The sequence below is a fragment of the Callithrix jacchus genome, chromosome 14 (genome assembly GCF_049354715.1).
Source record: "Callithrix jacchus isolate 240 chromosome 14, calJac240_pri, whole genome shotgun sequence".
Classification (NCBI taxonomy): Eukaryota; Metazoa; Chordata; class Mammalia; order Primates; family Cebidae; genus Callithrix; species Callithrix jacchus.
In genome coordinates, this window is record NC_133515.1 from 15,341,728 (window position 1) to 15,363,322 (window position 21,595).

The window sequence follows — 21,595 nt, forward strand, 5'->3', positions numbered from 1 at the left end:
GATGGCTGAAAGACCCACCATCAACAACAGTGTAGGGGATGAAGTAAAATTAAAAGGTAAGATTTTGTAAGAGTTATGTTCTTTGAATATGCTCAGGGTTAGAAATCCAAGAGTAGCAGGCCTATTTAAGAGCATCTGGCTAAAAGGTGAAGTAGGTAAGAAGTAATCAGAAATTTCCTTGATTGAATTCCTCAGTGCATAATTAATCTGAAGGCAACCAATCTCAAGGAGCACCCTAAAATATACATTGGGTAAATTCAGAAGCAGATAGGTTCAAAATTGGTAAAACAGTAGCAGAATTTAAGGGGTTTCCAATTCAAGTCCTCCACAGGTGCTGGGAAAAGCAAGAAGGTACAGATTCTAGAACTCTTTAGAGTAGGTATGGCGTGAGTGGAAACCATCACTCCATCAAGGTAATTTTTATTTTAAAAAAATTACAGAAAGAACAAAGAACTAAAAGAATGAGCAAGTTTACATTTGTACATTTTGTGTATTTGGGACCCAATAGGGGGCAAAGGATAAAGTAGCATGGACAAAGGTTTCTGTGTGAGAGCAAGCAAAAAGCAAGGGCTGCCCCAGTTGTGTCACGGGCATCCATTCAGAGCTGGGACCCTGCAGCCACCTGCCTGCACTCCGGAGGTGAGAGGCACACGTAAGCGCGTATCAGTGGGAGCTTCGCAGCGGAACTCAGCCCAGTGCATTGCGGCACGCATGACACTCCTACAATAATACTTGATAGGCAACAGCAGATAAACAGTTCCAAAAACCAAACAGTATTGCCCATCGAATATGAGTGTAAACTGGATTCAGTTCATGCTGTTTTAACTAGAATGGTTACATGGAACCTAATGAGGGGAAAATGGCCTGATGGGTCTAATTGCTCTATTCAATGGCACGGTTACAAATCAGCGGGCCTGTAAGAAAGAACCATACATTTCTCTCAAAAATACAAACTGAAAGGAACTTGGAGGAGTGACAGAAAGGTTAAAGTACAGTTTTAACATATTAGACAATTCTTCATACTGTCATAGAATGCTGCTTGCGGTTAAGGATTTGGTAGAGATGAAAAACTGCTCAAATTTAATTCCCACAATTCTAAAGAACAACGAACATTTCAGAGTATTGATCAATCTTCACTGAAAAAATTAAAAAGACTAGTGTTGACCGGGCACGGTGGCTCACACCTGTAATCCCAGCACTTTGGGAGGCCGAGGCAGGTGGATCATGAGGTCAGGAGATGGAGACTATTCTGGGCGACATGGTGAAACCCCGTGTGTACTAAGAATACAAAAATTAGCTGGGTGTGGTGACATGCCCCTGTAGTCCCAGCTACTTGGGAGGCTGAGGCAGGAGAATCACTTGAACCCAGGAGGCAGAGGTTGCAGTGAGCCAAGACTGCACCATTGCATTCCAGCCTGGCGACAGAGTAAGACTCCATCTCAAAAAAAAAAAAGACTAGTATCCCCGTGTTAGGAATGAGCAATTGCTAAGCTTTTTCAAGATTTCACCCATTTTGTGGACAGAGAAATAGAGCTTTTAATAGTGCAATGTTGCATATATGGGTAACTTGTTCTTTGAGAAATATAAACTCAAACTCACAAGTTGTCATGATACCATATGCAGTAATAAGACCATTCTACAACAGAGTCACCCACAGGCAAAACACATGACCAGGCTTTGAGCTCACACCAATTCACACAGCATACAGTTGTGCTACAAGGAGAATTTTCTTCATCATTTATTCTTTAGTTAACTGAAACATAGGTAAGAAAAAATGGTGCCAATTCCTCCCAAACAACACATGGATGTTTTTGCTTCTTGGCCCACTTAGAATCTCAAAAGGACAAAAAAAAAAAAAAAAATACATGGACCAGTATTAGTACAGGAAACACGTTTTAAAGAACAGAGAATGAGCTCTTCATCCCACCTCAGTAAAGCTTGGGCTGATGAAGAGAGGGTATAATCAGGGTCCTCTCTTGTCATACGTACAAGCTGACCCTTGTTTCCCAAGCATTATCGTAGTGGGTAGACTGCCTTTATTGTTAGTCCCTAATTGAATAAAATCAGTCATCACAATGAAGAAATTCTGAAGAGGGCAGTGAAGTGACAACAGCTTCAGCTCATCATCGATGTTATACAGAAACACAAAAGGAATACCCGGCCTGTGATGAATGAGAGGCCTCTGCTGTGTGTTCAGGACACCTCAGAGCAGGCACATAAAGTGCTGGGAGGTAACACAGCCTGTCTGGACGTCCTCGGGAGGGTGTGCCATACAGGAGGTGATGCCCCTGTCCAGCACACACACAGGCACTTCCACCCGCTGCTGGTCCTGCTAAAGGTGTGAGGCTAAAACCGGCCTTTCCAGAAAAGAATGCTCAGTGTGTGCTGACTATGCTTCCCTTTTAATTTCCCGAGTATTCAACAGGAGGTACATTTTAACAAGGAAAAATATGCCTAACAAACAGGACAGATGACTCCCTCAACAAGAGAGCAACTATGAACATGATACAAATTTAAATAAAAATGTTTAGTTCAACATGTTCATCATGGAGTTTCAAATCAGCAGATGCTGTGGCAGGAAAGGGGCACACAGCTGGGCCCTTGCCTGCCACGGCTGTCCCGTGCCCGCCACGGCTGTCCCGTGTCCGCGGCTTCTTCAAGGCGGGGAGAGCAGCTTCTCTCTTGAAGCTTTCTCAGTTTCTCAACAGATCTTCACTTGCTAGGAAGCCAGAGACATGAGTTCACCCAAGAGTGAGTCTTGGGTACACAAGGCAGAATCTTTTGGGAGCTGAGAGCTGGAGAGGAAGTAAGAAGGAACAAAGGTACTTCTCCAGGGTCAGCCGTTTCTTAGGGCAAAGGCAGAGCCCACGAGGTAACCCTGGGAAACGGGCTCACGAGTGAGCGGCCTGGATGGAGAACGTGTCTCTGCAGTGAGGGCAGGGCTGCCCCCCATGAGGCTCTGCCCACCAGGCAAGAGAGGGCTTCCTCTCCAGTCATGCCGAAGCCACATTTCCAGTGCAAACATGAGTCTAAAGGTCGGAGTGTGGGGATGGTGGGGGAATCCCCCACCTGGGTCTGACTGCATGAGGAAGACTCCCTTTTTTTTCAATGTACACCTTTGTCTTGGATTACTAAGTGCCTGGAGAGGTGAACTCTTGCATGTCTCTATTTTTGGGATTTTTAAAGGTTTTCCATGAACATTCATAGAGCCTGGTCAGCAGTGAGGAGTCCTTGTTGTGTGTGGACGGAAGGCTCCCTGGCACCCAGATGTCTCCCTTCATCCTAGCTGACACAGAGCATGATGGTTGTCTGCTCTTCACGTCCAGCAGGCTCAGAAAGAACTCGGAGTTCCCCTCATGTCCTCGGGCCAAGCTTTTCAAGTCCGAGTGCCAGGGCTGGATGAGCTGGGGTTCGTGTGTCTGCTGGCAGCACAGTGGGTATGCACAAGACCACCATTTGGGTATCTAACAAACACAGGCTCACAAAAGGGATTTTGGCATATCTGACAAAGCTTTTTGTCTGAGAGCCGAATTGAGCTTCCTTTCAACTTCATCTGCAAAAAGAAACCGAGACTGAGAATGGTGTCATGTGTTAGGTATACTTAAAGTGGCTATGTCCTAGTTTTGAAGAGTTGACATGCGTTACTCCATGGGTTATTATTATGAGACTTTCTTAAGTATCAACTTCTTGAAACAAAATACTAAAGGTGTAAATAAAACCATCCTTAGTAACTGGAGAAGTAAAAAAGCTACATAAATGCTTTTCTTATTTCACAAAAGTAATTGCTGCTTGTCTGGCTGAGGCATTTCTACCCAAGATCCTCTCTCCAACATTCTCTGGGCTCTGATCATCTCAAGCCCGGCCTATCAGAAAGGCATGAATGTTAATGCTGAATGGGACCATACAATAGTTGAATTTCAGGGTTCTCTCATTTGCAAACAAATAAGGGATGTAGTCAAAGTTATAGAGCTAATGAGTGGCATATTCCTCGCTGGTCCTGGGAGACACCCTTTTGTTTCCTTAGATGTAACTGGTGAAACTGAGTCTTAATGCCATGGGTTCCTGTCTGATAACTAGGACTTGAGTTCTGAAAGTTATGAAGTTTTTCTACACAATTCACCTGTGTCAACCCAGGCAGGTTGGTCTATTGGCAGGATCAAGCAGCAGCTTAGTGATTCGTCCTGCACTCCGTAGTTGCATCAGTCATTCCACAAACATGGACTAGAAGCCTTCAACATGCCAGGCTTAGCCTACGGACACTGAGATAAAGAAATGAAGTTCCCTGTCCTCGAAGAACCCAAACTCCAATAGTACAGGGTGACACCTGTGAATGCAAACACTAAGTAGAAGGTGGGTGAAAGGGAAGGTGATTACTTAAGAGGTCTGAGATGGCTTCACAAGGGAAAAAATACTTGGGCTAAGTTCTGACTGGGCATTTGCTGGGCCCAAAGAAAAAGCTAAGAATATCCCAGACAGTGGGTACAGCATTTACAAAAGCAACTAAGTATGAAATACCAAGTCACATCTGCAAAGTTCTGCTAAAGCCAGGATATGTGCTGGAAAGCAGAGGTGGGGAGAGATGGGCTACATCTTCCAGGCCAGGGGCATCAGCAAAGGCTTCTAAGTGTGAGGGGAACATGTCAGATTCCCACTCTGGAAAAAAGACTGCCAGCCATGTGGAATTCAGGCCTACAAGAAAGAAGTCTCCAGAAGGGGAATATAGCATGAAGACCAAGAATGTGGGGTTCTGAACTGGTCAGGGAGGCAGCTCTGAATGTGCCCATTTCCTGAGCATGTGACTGCTCTCTGCCTCAGTTTCCTCTCCTGTGAAATGGAGATGCTGACAGCAGATACTGCATAAAACTGTCATGATAACAAAAAGCTAGCATGACATAAAATGCTAGGTCAGTGCCTGGCACACGGCATGTGCTGGGTAAGCGCCTGATATTCTGCTGCTGCTCTCCTCCCCACAGCTCTCCCACAGATTCTCTTAATAACCAGCGTCCACAAGGGGAGAAAAACTACACCAATGTTACACCTACCAGCCCAGTCTTTGCCTCTGCTCACACAGACCTCAGTTTCTATGAGTAGGATCAGATATTGATGTGTTATAGTCACAGAGACAGAAAAAAAGAAAAACTGACAAAGACTATTTTCCATCAGTAAAATCTACCTTCCATACGACGTTGACTGGCCAGGAAGCAGCTCGTGAGGATCGGTACTCACCTTATCACAGGTGTAAATTAAGTTTTCTGACTTGGCCAGGCCGAGAGCCACCTGCATGGTCCTCCTGGCATGGACGCTGCCCCTCATGGCCCCTGTCAGGAATGGGCAGAGGAGCTGCACTGACCAGGTGTCGGGCAGCATCTGCAGCACCTGGGCTGCGTCGAATTCGGTGGCATGGCGGTTCAGCAGGTCCATGGCGGCCACTGCCAGCTCGTTGGAGGCGGGGCCGGCACGCAGGTAGATAGCCAGCAGCGTGTGGAAGAGGCGCTGGCGGTGGGGCGGGTCCTGGCCCTCAGAGCACCACAGGCAGTAGTCCTCGGCCGCTGCAAAGTCCCGCAGCTCATGCACCAGGATATGCAGCGCCTTCTCGTGCTCACCCAGCTTCCCATGCAGGATGGCACTCTCCATGGGCAGGCCGGCTCCCTGCAGCCTCTCTGTGAGACAGAACCCATGGTTCTTTCAGAAAGAAAGGGGCCCGCTGGCCACCCGCCCAGCAACCAGCCTCCTGAGCTTCAGGAGGAGCAAAGTCAACCGGGTTCCCTCACAATGCCAAATGCTGTCACTCAGATAACTGAGGGAAGGTTTTCTTGCATTTTCACACTGTGGATCCGGGTGTTAGTAAAACAGAAGGCAGACTCAACTCAAAAGTATAGCTGGGCCACAGAACAATTCCTTTTTCCAGCATTTAGAGGATGAATAGAACAAATGAACCACAACCTCAGAAAGGTCCAGGGGCTCAGTATCAGCCTTCCAGGTCTCCAGTTACTCCATCATCACTGCTATCCTTTCAGGACAGTATCTTTTGACTAAAATAGGACACCTAGTCCCCTAAAATCCTAACAAATACTACTTCCCCCACAAGGTGTGCTGAACCCCTCTATTCCAATTTAACGTAGATTTCATGGAATGGAATATGGGCTCATACAATTCAAAATCCATCTCTACGTTATTCAACAAAACGTTGCCAACAATAGGATATTTTATTTGTTTCACCTGCAATTCAGTTTCCCGGTCCTAAGGAAAATGACATAACCCAAAGGAAGCACTATTCCTGACCAAGGCCCTACCCTTAGTGGGCTGTGTCTCGCTGACAAAGTCACCTTGCTTCCCACCCCATCTGTAACCTCCATCCCAGCCCTTCTAGAACTCCACCACCCTTATCTGCATTCTGAGATAATTAAACTCTGAGTCTCTAAGGACCAGAAGCGAGTCTCACCTGTCTTTATATCCCCAAGAGATTATAAGATCTCTTCCTACTGTGAAGAAATATTATGAGGACAATCCTTAATTCAGGGTCAAGGCTAATAATCAAATTATAGGCATTTGAATCTTGTCTGTCTCTCAGGCCTGAAGAACATGGCAGACATTGCTAGTTGTGTAGCAAAGGGCTGCTGGCCCTACAAGGTACGTCCCTTATAGTGCTAGACACAGAAGTCACAATATGTATCGCCTATAACCTCACAGTGGAAGGCCAACAAATAATCACTAAGTGGCTGCCGCAGTTAAGGCCCCAGGAGAGGCGCAAAGATGGTTAAGAAAAGATCATCACGGTGATTTACACTTCATCTATCATCTCATTTATATTTGACTCCCACTGCCACCCCGAGGGGACAGGCTGGGGTGGAATCATTTTTACAACTTCCCTAGACTGACATCTCCCCATGTCATCTAACTAAGAAGGGATATCAAATTAGCGTTGGGTTTCCAGTGCTCCTCCCACAGTGCTGCTACAGGGGATACCACCATTGCTGGAAAGCTCCCCTCTGCTACCTGCAAGCGCAGACTTATACCTAATGACTGCTCATAAAGGGCCTCTTCCGGGAGACTGCCTCTGACCCCTCTGCCCCCTCTGCCCCTAGACACAGCTTGTGGGTTCCTCGGCCCATCTAAAACTGTACCAGCCCTTATCTGCATTCCAATTAAATTCTGAGTCTCTGAGGACCAGGACCAAGTCTCATCCATCTTCACATCCTCAATGCACAGTGACACACTCTACATGCTCAAAAACGCTGGCGGAATGCAAACATTGATCCACACACTTGTGGCTGGCCTGAGAGTTTTATAAGGAGATTTGTAAAGCAAAAAGGATAAGTCAGGAGTGAGTAAGAATATTCAATAGCTGGTATACCCTGGCAATGATCAGTCAGGGATGGCAGCTGTGAGTCAACAGAATTCACATGGCAGATCACCACAGAAAGTCCTAATGTAGGTGCAGGTGCAAGCCAGAACTAGTGTTTGCTGGTCTCATGAAATGCCATCCCACACCCCTGTTGTGGCTCTACCACGCATTGGGCTGTGTGACCTGTGGCAAGTGGGGTAACGTCTCTGAGCTTCAGTGCACTCTTCTGTAAAAATGGAGGAATGACCGGACTCGCTTCACGGGGTTGTTGTGGAAACTGTATGTCATAAGGCAGCCTCGGTGATTCGACCTGTGCCTGGCATATCCAGTCAATCCTCATTATTTGTGGATTCTGTATTTACAGAGTCATCTACTCACTGACATTTATTTATAACCTCCCAATCAACACTTGCAGGAATTTCAAGGTCATCTGTGACAAGCACCGAGCCTGACACAGAGCTGGGGCCAAAGGAGCAGCGCCCTCCCTCCTTGCTTCATTTCCTTTTCAGGGGCTCTTTAGTGCCATGCCTTTTTGCATGTTGGTGCCTTTAGTTGGTGATTTCAGCGTAGTTCTGAAGTGCTGCCTGGCACTCCTAAGCTCTCTGGAGACAACGCATGTGTTAGACATGCTTTGTTATTGGTCAAAAAATGGTATTAAAGGCCATTAAAGAAAAACACGTCACTAACCCCAGTGAGTATAAATCCAGAAATTCTATGTCTAATGTGGCAAGAAACTAGTTAATTCTAACAGTTGCAAGCACTGTGCTGCACATGGAACTTTACACGATACAGAAACGGTGGTCTCTGTACCCCTGAGGAATGGAAACGCAAATCCCCTCCAAGACACCCGCAATGCCTTCTCGCTTAGAGCTCGAGGGCCCTGAGCCTTGAGCAGCCCAGGAGTGGCCTGCTGGGGGCAGTGCCTACTGCAAAGCCTTGATCAGAGACTGGAGTCATCAGACGGAACTATGACTCAGTGCTCTGACATTGATAAAGATGCTCAGACAAAGGTATGGTCAAGACACACACACCAAAAGCTACCAGGGAAGTGCCAACATCATCAATCAAAAGGCAGTGTCCATCTAGAGGCACAAGAAGCCTCACTTCTCCCTCCAGGGAGGCTGACTCTGTCAAAAGAGGCTCAAGGGCCAAGTGTGGTAGTTCACATCTGTAATCCCAGCATTTTGGGAGGCAGAAGCAAGAAGATCATTTGAGGCCACAAGTTTGAAACCAGCCTGGGCGACAAAGCGACATCCTGTCATTTTTAAAAAAGAGGCTCAAGGAATCACCCCATGGAATCAACCAGGAGTTGTGCCAAAGCCCGTCTCTCTGCTTCCTCCCACCCACTTGATAAGAGTTTTTCTAAAGGAAGACAGTACTGAGATCATTCTCACCGATAAGAAAGTGGACTCGGTATAAATCGGACTTCTGGAGAAGACGCCGCAGCTTGGCCTGCGTCTCAGTGGTCTCCGCACCCTTGCTGCTGGCGGAGGCCCTCTGCTGCAGCACGTCTTCCAGGTAGAGCACAGCTAAGTGGGTGTGATACTCTTCTTTCTGCAGGAAACAGGGGGAGCCAAGCAAACAGACAGTGTTTTCAAGTGGGAAGGCCAAAGCTCTCCCCGGTCAGCCAAGGCTTGGAGACGGGAGCTGCGCTGACATGAGCCGGGCGGATGCTCACTCACTGGATCAAAACCTTCTCAGAAACCACAATACAGACATGAGTTGACCATCTATGGGGAATATAACAAAAAATCACCTCTTATTTCGAGAAGTAAGGGCCACAGAATTGAGGTAACCTACAAAAAGGTATAGCTCCTTTTATTTCCTTTAAGGATTATAACAAAGAAGGAAAAGAGGAGAAAAATAAAAGCTGAGTGGACGTGAGATGGAAGGAGAAAAAATAAAGCTACCTATTGCTCCATGTCTCTTTCCGCAAGCCTCAAGGCCCCCATCAGACCATCAACAAGTAGGATGGAGCACCCAGGGAATAGACATTACACAGACCTACATGCCAAAAAGTGTTGTAGTTTAATTCTGCGTTTCCAGCCCACCCTCTTGAGTCTCAGTTCTGCAGTGCTCACCTGCAGTCTCTTGTCTATCACGAGATGTTCCAGATACTTCACAAGGGCTTTAGGGTATTTTTTAAGGCAATTGATAACGTCGTCTGGGTTAAAACTGTTCTTCTGCTGTTCATCCAAAGGTCTCTTGGTGAAAACTTGAACTCCGACCTGAAAGAGGGGCGGCAATACAGCGACTGTACTTTTCAAACCCACTTTTTCTTCATCTATTTTGGTCACTGCACATTAAAGCTTTGGATAAAATCATCGCTTAAAATATAATGATGTATTCAATATGTACAGCTTTTTGTATGTCAATCATATTTCAATACAGCGGTGTAAAAAATATATTTATAGAGAAAAACAGCCCAGCATGAAGCAGTGTCAAAGGCCAGAGGGCAACAAATCAAGATTAAAAAGGCAACCTAAACCCTGAAGCCCTCCTCGAAGACCCTGTGCAAATTGGAAACTGAAGAACAAGGCATTTTTTGCTGACAGATTTTGACAACCCATGGAGTAACAATTTTATAATATTCAGATAATCCAAGAACAAGGATGGCAGTAGCTGAACAGGATGTGAAAAGGTATCGAAAGCGCTGACATTTCTGTACAGTAAACTCACTTCTCTGAACATGGATTATCTACTCTGGGTTAATTTGGATAGATGGTTCATCTGAGCTCTGAGCCTCCAGTCCCTGAGCAAGTTTCCAGGCTGCCTTCCTGTGTCTATCAAGTGGAGGCACTGGTCCAATCCTCTGGTTCAAGGGAAGGACAGTGAGGCAGGTAGGAAAGCAGCTCTCCACCACACCTCCTCCAAGCCCTTACGTGTTCAGGTTCTATCCTGTGCACGCACACACACGCCCCCTATAAGCCCAATACATTCATATATCATGTATTATGGTACAGATTTTGGATTCTGCAAGCCTGGATTTGTGTCCCAGTTTTACAAACTACAGCCTCAGTTTCCTCACCTGTAGGTAAGGCCCACTGAGGGGTTGCTGTGATGTTTAAGCAATGACCTTTGTCAGGTGACTATCTACCATGTGGCATACTGAATTCCATGTATGTTCTGCTGCTATCATCTGTGAGCACTGGGAGAGGCCTAAACTTTGCAACGGCACTGAGATCCACGTTGTAGGTGTGTGTGAGTGGGCCAAGATGTGTTCTGCAGGCAAATGCACAGTGGCAAAGTAAAGATGGAGTCCCAAGTACACAAAGCGCCAGTGCCTGGTTCTGATTTTCCAGGGAAGGCAGCACCACAGAGGATATGAGAGTATATTCCAACTCAAGTTTTAGAAAGGCAGATGCAGCACTCAGAAACTCTTCATTCAGGACCAAGGACCTGCATCAGAAAGCTCATTTTGTCTCTCTGAGGGGAGCCTTGGAAGCATGTTTTTCATAGTGAGAACTGAAATGCTTGCTGTGTTCCTCCCAGTAACCCGTAGGGCATTACTAAGGATACTGTCCTAAGCCTGCTACCTCCGCTCTAGCCAACAGGCGCTTTTTCACTGCCAGCATTTCTCAGTCTCCAAGACAGGCCAAGTCTTGCTCATGGCTCCTCTCCCTCCTCCAGGCCCACAACCTCCATGTTGGCAGCGGTGGGAGCAGGGATGAGGGCAACAGGCTGCCCGGCATGGCCCAAGTCTGGGTGCTTCCTCCTCCCAAGGATCAAGTCCTGCAGGGTAATCACCTAATCCTGCTCCAGAAAACAGCAGCATCAGACTTCTGAAGGGTCGAGGAGCAGAATGCACAGACACAAGTTCGTAAGACACTAAAACTGCAAGCTGGCTATGCGTCTTGCTTTTCTATAAAAGTGCAATGTCTCAGCAGCAAGATCCAGAACTGCCCTAGAGCTGGAATCCAGAGAACTCAAGGGAAGTATTAAAAGGGGCACAAAGAAAAACAGAGGAGGAGGTTGAAATGTAGCCTTCTTTTCCCCTCCTAAAATCAAAGTTTTTTGGGCCTATTTTTACCACTTCCCCCTAACAAACAGAATGCATTTTTATGAAGCACAAACCTCTTCACTTTTCTGCAGGACCCAGTCAGCATAGGCCCAAACTAGCTCCTTGTCTAAGCAGTAGGTTAGAAAATCCACGATGTATTCATATAAGTCTGAGCGTGTGGAGTCCTGGACATCGCCATTCACAATGTTCACCCACAACTAGGAAGGAATCAAAAAGAAAAAATATCATAAAGGTACGTATGTATCTTAGAATTAGCCGAGACAGGGCATATGTTTACCAATTTGGCTTTTTAATACCTTTTAAAGTAGTTAGAAAAACTGTAAATGTTTAAATCAGTTTTATTTTTTTTGGAGAAATAAAGAAATGTAAAAAGATGCAGTCTACGAAATAAAAAAAATAAAGCCCCAGGTTCTTTTTTCTTTCTTTCTTTTTAACAATAACATGATAAACAGAATTTATGCAGGGAGGTGAATATATTAAGAATGTTTCTTCATGAAATAAACAAAACGGTTGCTGATGATGTCTTGACACAGAAGAGATTCACCTACAAGCATCAGCCACGTTCTCCGTCACAGAAATTCTTGATTTTGAAGTCCGCATTGGAGTGTGAAAGGCAGATTTGTGCTTTTAAAAAAGCTTTGGTGATTCTGTCCCCCAAGTTCTCATTGCCTTTTGTGCAGGGGGGCTCAGGATAGACTCCAGTGATAAAAGCCTTTTGCTCTTTCAGCCAGAAACTTCTCTACCATGTTAGGTGAAGCTGACTTTCAGGACCCTGGAATGAGGCAGCATCATGCGGGGGTGGAAAGAATGGTGGCTGCGTGGGTTCCTCACCTTCCTGCACACCACACCACCCCTCCAAGCCACAGCACCAGGAAGGAGCCAGAGACGGGTGGCATATGAATTCTGGAATTCTGATGTCAGCATATGAACACTTTTTATGATACTAGTTTCTTCAACGCAGAACCCCCCAAACCAAATAATTACACATACCTTGAAATGTGCCATTTTAGATAAAATTGTACCACATAGATTTATTCTATATCACTTCAGGTTTGCAAGTCTATCTCTCTACAGCTCTGCTAAGTTATTACTCTACTTATATAAAGCTGTAATTCTGAGAACACCAGGTTTTTGAAAATGAAAATTTTATCACTGACACCCAAATCTATTCTTGGCCATTGGGTACATGTTAATGGGAATTCCCCTCATCCTATTTTGTTTTTTTTTTTTTTTGTTCTGCTCTGCAATCAGGTTACCACAATGGTCTCTCAAAGCAATCAAACACTAAATACGTGTTCAGTCTTGCCAGAGTCATAAGGTTCACTTTAGCTTGGTGAATATGGCTGATGCTCCTGGCCCCTCACAAAATAAAGCAAAAAGGCACATGAGGGAGTGACATGGTATGATACAAGTGCATAATTAATAACGAAGGGGAAAAAGTCTCCTGAGAATGTGAGATGAGGTTTTTCTCAAGATCAGTAGCAAGATGTAAGATACAAGATGTAAGAGCGCTAACAAATCGATGAGATTTCAATTGGGGTGCAGGACCCCTGCCAGGCCAATGGAGCACTGGTTCAGATCCCAGCTCTACCAGACACGTGGCTTTGTGCAAGCGACTGGCCTGCGTCAGCTTTGGTTTTCTCACAGGCGACACAAGGATAATAACTTACCCAGCTCACTGGCAACAGTGATCGGCACTAACAGTGGAAATGATAAATCCGACTGTCATTCACTTTCTACATTTTCTGTTTAGACAGAAAAGGCAGCTTAAACCCTGAAGGGCAGTGATATATTATGACTTGTGGGAGTCATATATATTATGACTTGTGGGAGTGGATATATTATGATCTCTCTGTGGGAGATCATATTTTCATTTTTTAAATTTTTGAAAACTCAGTCTTGATAATGTTCTTTAAAGAGATGGAACGATAACGAGAAGAAAACTCCTGGCCAACATTTCTCAAGGAATTCACTTTCTAAAAAAGAATCATTTTTGCTCTGTATAAAAGGGTATACATCAGGCAAAAGTGGTCTCTATCAACTTGTGATTTTTTTTTTAAGTAACGCTAAGTATTTCTTACATGGTACTGATTTTAAAATCACTTGGAAATGCTTCTAGACTCACCTGAACTGCAGCAGTGTCTTGGTTATTATAATGATAGAGCAGTCCAAGTGCAAAATACCTGAAACAGAACAACATGGTAAGGACAACCTCTCCCCATTAGCTCCTGGGGGCAACCTTCACACAGTGACACGCTCAGTCCAAGCCCCGCCATATTCTAGTCAACTCGAGTTCAGGCTGGGCACAGTGGCACATGCCTGTAATCCCAACACTTTGGAAGGCCAAGGTGGCTATCCGGATAGCTTGAGCCCAGGAGTTCAAGACCAGACTGAGTAACAACATAGTGAGATCTCATCTCTATTTAAAAATTCAAAAAAAAGTAGCCAGGTATGGGGTACACACCTATAGTCCCAGCTACTTAGGGGTGCTGAGGTGAAAGGATCACTGAGCCCAGAAAGTTGGGGCTGCAGTGAGCCCTGATTGTGCCACTGCACTCCAGCATGGGTGACAGAGTGAGATCCTGTCTCAAAAAATGTGTGTGTGTGTGTGTATGTGTGTATGTATATATATGTATATATATATATGTATATGTATATATATATGTATGTATATATGTACAGTTTGACAACAACAAATAACCAAAGGATTCTCATTTCTGTTTATTTACTTATGGTACTAAAAATGTATGCTCTATCAACTTCCAAAAAGCATCTGATTCCAATCTAAGATGAGCTGAAAACGTAAACTACGGAAAAATCACATCTGGAATTGCTTTATAATTTGCTTCAAATATTAATATAATTTCATATGTCTTTGGTCTACCACTATTAACCTACATGAGGTACTAGAAGAATATGCAAAAAGTATGCTTCCTAACCAGTGACTGAGAAGGAGGGCAGGGGGTCCCAACATGAGGAACAGCAGGAAGTGCCAGTATCCAGCCCTCGCAGACCAGCATCACAGAGCGTCAGTGGAGTGCCCAGACTTCAAGAACCTAGGTTTCAAGTCCAGCTTCGTTACTTATAACCTGCGTGACCTTGAGTATAAGTAGGTTAACTTCCCCAGCCTCCATCTCCTCACCTATAAATGGAAAAGATCAGCAATAGCATTGGCATTGCCTGGGCAGCAAGCCCTCAGCACCCGCCCAAAGTCTGCAGGGGTGCCACGCTCCTGGTCCTCCTCCCCAGCAGGAAACTGGAGTAAGTGGACCAGCGAGAGGTCAGGCTTCTTCCCTCTAAGAGCACACTCTAAAGATATTGAGGTATCTGCTCGAATCCTTCTGTTTTCCTTCGGGAAAGTCAGGCTAACTCTACAGATCCCACCGTCCCTCGTCACTACCATGAGGTGGCGGTGTGTTTTCTGACTCCTGAAAAAACTAACATTGATTCCATAGCATATCTGAATAGCTGATGGAAACTGCCGGAAAAGTCAATACCCACGTGGAAGGCTCTGACATCTCAGGCACCTAAACGAGATCTAGCACAGTGACCCCAGGGCCTCTCTGGGAGTTCATCCACGCTTTTGTCATTCTGAATCCTTCACAAAAATCATAGACCAAAACAAACTCTTATTTTGCAAAAGAAGTTGAGGGATCCAACCCCTCTCATTTTTAAAGATAAGAAAACGGAGGCCTAGAATGGTTGGGCTATGCATTAGCTGCCCAGAATGGGGAAGCTGCTGGCCCTAACCAAGCCAGGCACTATGCATTAATAGCCCATGGTACATAAGGCCATCTACTAACTCATACAGGTAAGGAAGTCAGAGTTTTTTGTTTCTTTGAGACAGGGTCTAGCCCTGTCACCAGGCTGGAATTCAACAGTGTAATCATTGCTCATTGCAGCTTCAACTTCTGGGCTCAAGCGATAGTGCTTCAGCCTTCTAAGTAGCTGGGACCACAGGTGTGCACCACCATGCCCTGCTAATTTTTTTTTTAATTTTTAGTAGAGATGAGATCTTACTATGATGCCCAAACTGGCCATAAACTCCTGGGCTCAAGCAATCTGCCCACCTCAGCTTCCCAAAATGCTGGCATCACAGGTGTGAACCCCCATGTCCAGTCAAGGAAAGTGGAGTTTAAATCCATACAATCAACAAGATCAGCAAGATCAAGAAGCCTCCCTTTGAATCTATTTATCTAGACATTTATTCAATGTGGTCTGCAGACAGTGGTAACACTGAGGGCATCTGAGGAGCACGTGCATCTGCTGTCCCTATGATTTCATGGCAGTCACCTATAGGTCCTTGGGAACGCAAACATCATACTGGCTTAGTCAGCTTTACGAGGATTTCCCCAGCAAAGGGCCTCAGTAAGGGTGTAGAAGCCCTGGTTGTATCGGGAGGGGAGCACTCACTTTTTGTGCTTCTCTAGCCAGGCGGCACTGTCCGTCAGAAGACAAAAGTTCTCAGTGACCAGGAGGTCCAGCAGGCTGTCGTGGTCAGCCTCCGCGTACAGTTTGAGCAAGGCTGTGTCGATGTCCTCCTTGTAGCCGTTTGCTACCTCTGTGCTGCGGACCTCATTCAGGTAGCTCATGAGGAAGCGTTTGCACTTGGCCATCTTCTCCTGGTCCCCCTGGGTCAGCTGGTTCAGGTCTGCATACTCATGAAGAGGAGGGTGGGACCGGGTGAAGGAGGAGGAGGTGGGCAACAGGAAGGGGTAGAGAGAGATCAGCTCCCGGACATCAAGCTGGCCGCTTCTGCAATTACAGTGTCAAACTAAATGAAGCAAAAAGAGAGAAGAGTACACATAGGCACACAAACAGCACTGGAGGGGAAGTGCACAGCGGCACATGTTCACAGGGGGCTAGGGAGCTGGGGACAGGGTAAGCATGTCGGAGCGACCGTTCTAATCTGCAAGCACAGCAAAGCACCATCCAACTGGGTGTTGCCACCTGGCTCCAAAAAAGAACAGGGGACGAAGGTGAAAGACACGTACACAACTGGTGTGAGAGTGGAACATCAAAATGCCTATGATGAAGTGAATACCCAGCTGAGCCTGGAAACCAAGGCAGAAAAAGCAACACCAAGGATAATACACCATCGGTGTCTGCGCAAAGGCAGCATCACAGCTCTGCTGAAACCAGCATTTTCCTGGCACTAAATTACAAGCAGATTTGTTGAATGGTCCTTAAAGAAGGGACTTTATAGAAACATTAACTTACAACTTCCTCACCAACATCTCACAACAGAAGACACAGAAGTATTCATGTGGCCATTTCTGTGGGGACTCTCACAGAATTTCAGAGTGCAACATTGGGATGCAAGAAACAGTTCCTTTCCCATCTCCTCCCTGGAAGCTGCTCATCTTGGCTACAATCAGAGCGGGAGCTGTGGATCTCAAACCTAGCCCAGAGTCAGACCCAGCTGCAGAAAACCTCTCGAGGAAACAGAAGCAGGGGCCACCCCACCCTGGACACACAAAACAGTGAGGAAGGACCCAAGATCCACGCTGCCTGCGACGTTCAGTGCATCCTCCTTCACCCAAGCTCTGATCAGCTGTCCTCTTCTACTGGCTTTCGCCTCTGGCTGCCTTTCCTTCCACTCCACTCAGCCTCTCCTGACCTCCCATGGCTTGTACAACCCACAGGATAAATTTCAAACCTCTTAGTATGGCATTCAAGGCCCTTCCAAACTGATCTCAAGCTACCCTACAATTTCAGCTTCCAGCATCCTTCCCACACCCCAGCACTTCTACTAGACCTACTTATTTTGCCAATTTGTAAATTTCATGCCTCTCAGCCTTTGCTGCTGCTGTTCCCCCTGTAGCAGTGGTTCTTGGTGGGAAGCAATTTTGCTTCCTGGGGAACATGTGGCAATGCCTGGAGATAATTTTCCCATGACTGGGGTGTGGGTGTGCTATGGCATTTAGTAGGTAGAGGCCAGGGCTGATGCATTAAACACCCTACAATACACAAGACAGTACCCTCTGCTCAAAGATCTATCTGGTTCAAGACGTCTACAGTGCCACAGCCGAGAATCCGTGACCTAAAGTATAATTCTTGATTTGAGAAATTTCTGCTCATCATTTAAAATCCAGGATGAATTCAGTGAGGATTCCTCCACTGGCTGATGTGAGTGCAACTCTCCCACAGCAGAGCGACACCTGTGCTGCAGGAAAGGCAAGCATCCAGTTTCCAAGCTAGAATGGGCACGCCAGAGAAGCAGGCACTGGGTCACCCTTCCATCCCTTGCTCTGACGCTCAGGCCACATTTGCTGAATGAAAGAAGAGCTGATACAAGGACAGGCTGCAGGTTGTCTAAGGGAAGAGACACATAGCCCACATCCCCGGGTTATGAATGATCAGTGTTCTCTTAGTTACCAACCATAATTAGCTGGCAACTGTGGCCTCCAGTATGACACTGAGAAGGAGTCTGAGGACGGGTCCCAGTTCAATGAGGGCAAGAAAATCATGATTTATTAGCAATATTTTTTGTGAGCACAGAAAAGGAAGTGGAATCATCTTTGTCTTAGGAGTATCTTCTTCAAATATCAATTCTCAGGCTGGATGTAGTGGCTCATGGCTGTGATCCCAGCACTTTGGGAGGCTATGGCAAAAGAATGACATGAGGCCAGGAGTTTGAGACCAGCCTGGGCCACACAGTAAGAGCCCGTCTCTACAAAAAATAAAAAAAATTAGCCAGCAGTGGTGGCATATACCTGAAGTCCTAGCTACTCAGGGGGCTGAGGCAGGAAGATCACTGAGCCCAGGAGGTCAACGCTGAGGTGAGCTATGACTGCACGACTGCACTTCAGCCTGGGTGACAGAACGAGATGCTGCTTCAAAGCGAAAAAAAAAAAGCAATCAGTTCTCTCAGTCACACTTGGACCAAAACCGAGCAGAAATTTAAAGTTAAGCTATTAAGAGAGTGAGGTGCAGAAGTACAGGATCATCATCCTATTAACAAACAGGCCCCATATCTATTCTCACAAAATCTAGGATACTTCTAGGAATCCATCTGTGGACAAGCACCTAATGTTTCAGATTAACCCATGAGAGAAAGAAGACACCTTGGGATACACCCATGACCCCAGTGAGGAGGTCTTCAACACTGAAGCGTAATACAAGATATAACAGAAAAGAGCACAGGTCCAAAGGGGCAAAAAATCAACTTAAACCCCAAAGCTACGGGTCTTTCCAAGAACACAGAACAGCACCTAAGAGTTCCATAAGAAAAAGTGATATGGGGCCTCATTATTCAAGGAATGATTCCTTCTTTACTCAGAAATCCATTGTCTACACCCGATTTTGTAAGAGAGTGCAAGATGAGAGCCACAGTGGATGTAAGGACATGGCTGGTGGTGGGCAGACCTCCTACAGAACAGGTAGGAGAGGCATTCCACTCAAGTCACTACTTAGATGAAAATATCTATTCATGGGCTTCCTATACATGTTATTTCTTAGATAGCTATAAACTGTGCAGAATCTATTCTGGAGAGACATTCTGAGAACTTACTCTAAAGGCAGCACCTGAGTAGGATATTTCAAGACTCTTATAGCAGGTCTAACTTAATCTTCTGCCAAGAGTGCTGAGCAAGACCTGGGAGAGCTAACTTCTGCCTCACTGAGCTCTCAGCTGTGGGATGATGGCAGCCTCCACGTGGCAGTGAGGTGTGTACCTATAGGGCAGGTGTGGCAGGCAGGGGAAAGGGGAGAACGCACTCGACAGTCCACAGGTATGTCTGACACGCACAGGAGTAATCACAGTGCCAGAAGGGACCTCCTTAAGAGATACTCAACTTTCTGAGAGCTGACCAGGAATAGAACATTGAGAAGGTCTTTAGAGAATGACAGAAAGTTCCGTAGGTCTCCCAGAAGTTCTGTTATTTTCTCCCTAAGCTCATAGCATCTGGTAAAAATCTCTGGAGAGAAGTAAGAGTGAACCACAGTGCTTTCCCAGGAGTCCTTTGCGTGTTATCAGATCTACTCTTTAGGAATTTCTCCTGGCGAAACAATCTTGATGCTTCCATGGGCCTAGTGTCTATGCCCTTCCTCTGCTCCATCTGAGACATCTGGGTGAGGGGTGACAACAATGAACCAGCACTGAGGGGGGATCTACTGTCACAAGCAACCCCCACCACATCCACCTGAAGGACAATCTACCACGCAACACATCCTGCTGCAACGTCACACTGGAAACGCAGGTTCTGGCCACAGAGGGACACTGTGGTGGCAGTCTTGCTACCAGCACCTCGAATTACCTGAAGAGCTCTTTAGCTTCCAGGAACTGAAGTTGTGCAAACTGTATAAATCCCGCCTGCTGCAGAATCCTTCTGTACATTACCTGCAAGGAAAGACAGGTGTAATCTCAGCAAATCCTGAAACTATCATGTCACGGTTAAATTTGTCTAACCCAAGCTAAATAATGTTCATTACAACACAAACGTAAAATTACAAGTTAAGGAAAAAACAAGGCGCATATAAAATTATATGTATCTGTCTCTTTGTGGATTTATTTTCATAATTCCCTAATCCTTCCCAAATGCAATCCTTGCTCTCCGAGTCTCCTCCTCATTAATTCACAGGGCTTCAACGAGTCCCTGTACTTGTGTTGCTGAGTTGGATGTCAATAACCCTGATGTTTCTGGCAGCCCAGGAGCTGCCTGGCCGCCTTCCACTCTTCTAGAGTTGAACTCACAGTAGCACCTCTCAGAGACTCACTCAGAGCACAGGGCCGACCCATTTCATAACGAAACATAAACACCCAGGCTTTCTTAGCCAGAGATGCGGAAATGTTTAGTGTTCCATCTCCTGCTGGTGATGCCCAACCCACTCTAACAATCAACATGCGACGCTCCTGCAACCAAGGTGCCAGTTTATCTTGTTTACTCCACTGTGACCTACATTTCCATGACTACTTTGTTCTCGTTACATCTGGCAATAGCAAAACGCACGTTAGGAACCTGCTGTATGGGTCCCATGCCAGCCCCCTCACCGTCCAGCATAGCTGGTGTCCGAGTCCTGTCCATCGTCTGTATGAAATGGCTCCTGGACATGTTTCTTCCCTCCGTTCCGACAGGTGCCACCACCATAGCCCGGGCTCTAATTGTCTCATGAGTAAAGACTGTGTTTTAATTACTCTCTCTGACTTAGACACCTCCCCTTCCAACCCGTCCTTCCGTTTGACAGCCACACATTTTGTGAAGGCACAGCACATACATCACCCACCTAGCGTCTCCCACGACTAGCCTAGCATCTGCCTTTCAGTCGATGCTCACTGATCAACTCTCAGATGCACGTGTATGAAACTCCACTTCCATTGTCATTCACTATCCCCATCTTACAGGAACAAAAATTCTGCCCAGAGACATTAAGTTTTTAGCCCCAACTTACTAAAATAAGAATTGGTTGGATCATGATTTAAAACCAGACCTTTCCGATTCTAGAGCCCAAATCTTTCCACGCACTGATTCTTCCAGGTACACAGCAGGCAGTTGGTGAGTCACCCACTGAAGGCACAAGGGAAGTGAAGCCTCAGTGCTGAAACACTATCAATCCTGTTCTCTCAAATTACCTTTCAAAGGGCTTTCACTCAGCACCACAAGATAGGGTGGAGAAGAAAAAAACCACTTTCACTACCCAGTAGTTTTAAAAGTCTGTTAGAAGCATAGCAACCATTCCTCACCTACTTCCAGTAGAAATCCCCTTAGACACGTAAAAACAAAGCAAGCTGCTTAAACCTCTCAGTTTTCTCTTTACCATCTGTCTTTATTTTTCTTCCCTTAAACCAGCCTTTTCTGACCTAAAGACTGACTCAATTACACTACCTAACAATAAGCAAAAGGAAACGGGGCAAAGTTCTGTTGCCTGGAAATACCAGTTCCATTTCTGAAAGCAGAAACAGTGGAGGCCAGCCACTTAGCAAAAGGGATGCAAAGGACCCATCAGCTGCAGTAGAAGAATTCTCAATCACCCCCAGGCTTGTTGAGGAGAAAATAGCTGAGCGGCAATTTATTCCTTACGGCGGTAGGATTCAAATGTCATCCACTCTTCCCCTATCTGCAGGGAAATGGAAATTACTTTTGTGGACAATCCAAATCTCCAAGAATAAGGGGTTATTTTCTATACTCTAGTCTGGGAATCCTACTTGCACACTTGGAAGGAGAATGCAAAGAAGTTCTTCATCCTGGATGTAAGTATCACAGATGCTGAAGCTTGGGATGATACAGAGT

At 45.9% G+C, this 21,595-nt stretch overlaps 1 protein-coding gene across 4 annotated transcripts in view; it reads right to left on the reverse strand.

The window, feature by feature from the left end:
- TGFBRAP1 (transforming growth factor beta receptor associated protein 1) overlaps positions 1–21,595 on the reverse strand; it is a 78,339-nt gene that overhangs the window by 15,421 nt on the left and 41,323 nt on the right. For 3 of the 4 annotated variants that reach the window (XM_035271812.3, XM_002757465.6, XM_008980214.5), the window contains exons 5-12: positions 19,625–19,707; positions 15,780–16,121; positions 13,492–13,549; positions 11,420–11,563; positions 9,427–9,573; positions 8,740–8,899; positions 5,227–5,660; positions 370–3,553 (exon numbers count right to left, since the gene is read on the reverse strand). In XM_035271812.3, the coding sequence (XP_035127703.1) occupies positions 3,377–3,553; positions 5,227–5,660; positions 8,740–8,899; positions 9,427–9,573; positions 11,420–11,563; positions 13,492–13,549; positions 15,780–16,121; positions 19,625–19,707 (1,545 nt within the window). In that variant the 3' untranslated portion in view covers positions 370–3,376. Of the gene's footprint in view, positions 1–369; positions 3,554–5,226; positions 5,661–8,739; positions 8,900–9,426; positions 9,574–11,419; positions 11,564–13,491; positions 13,550–15,779; positions 16,122–19,624; positions 19,708–21,595 lie in introns of those variants that run through there. The other variant, XM_035271813.3, reaches the window with a different exon arrangement.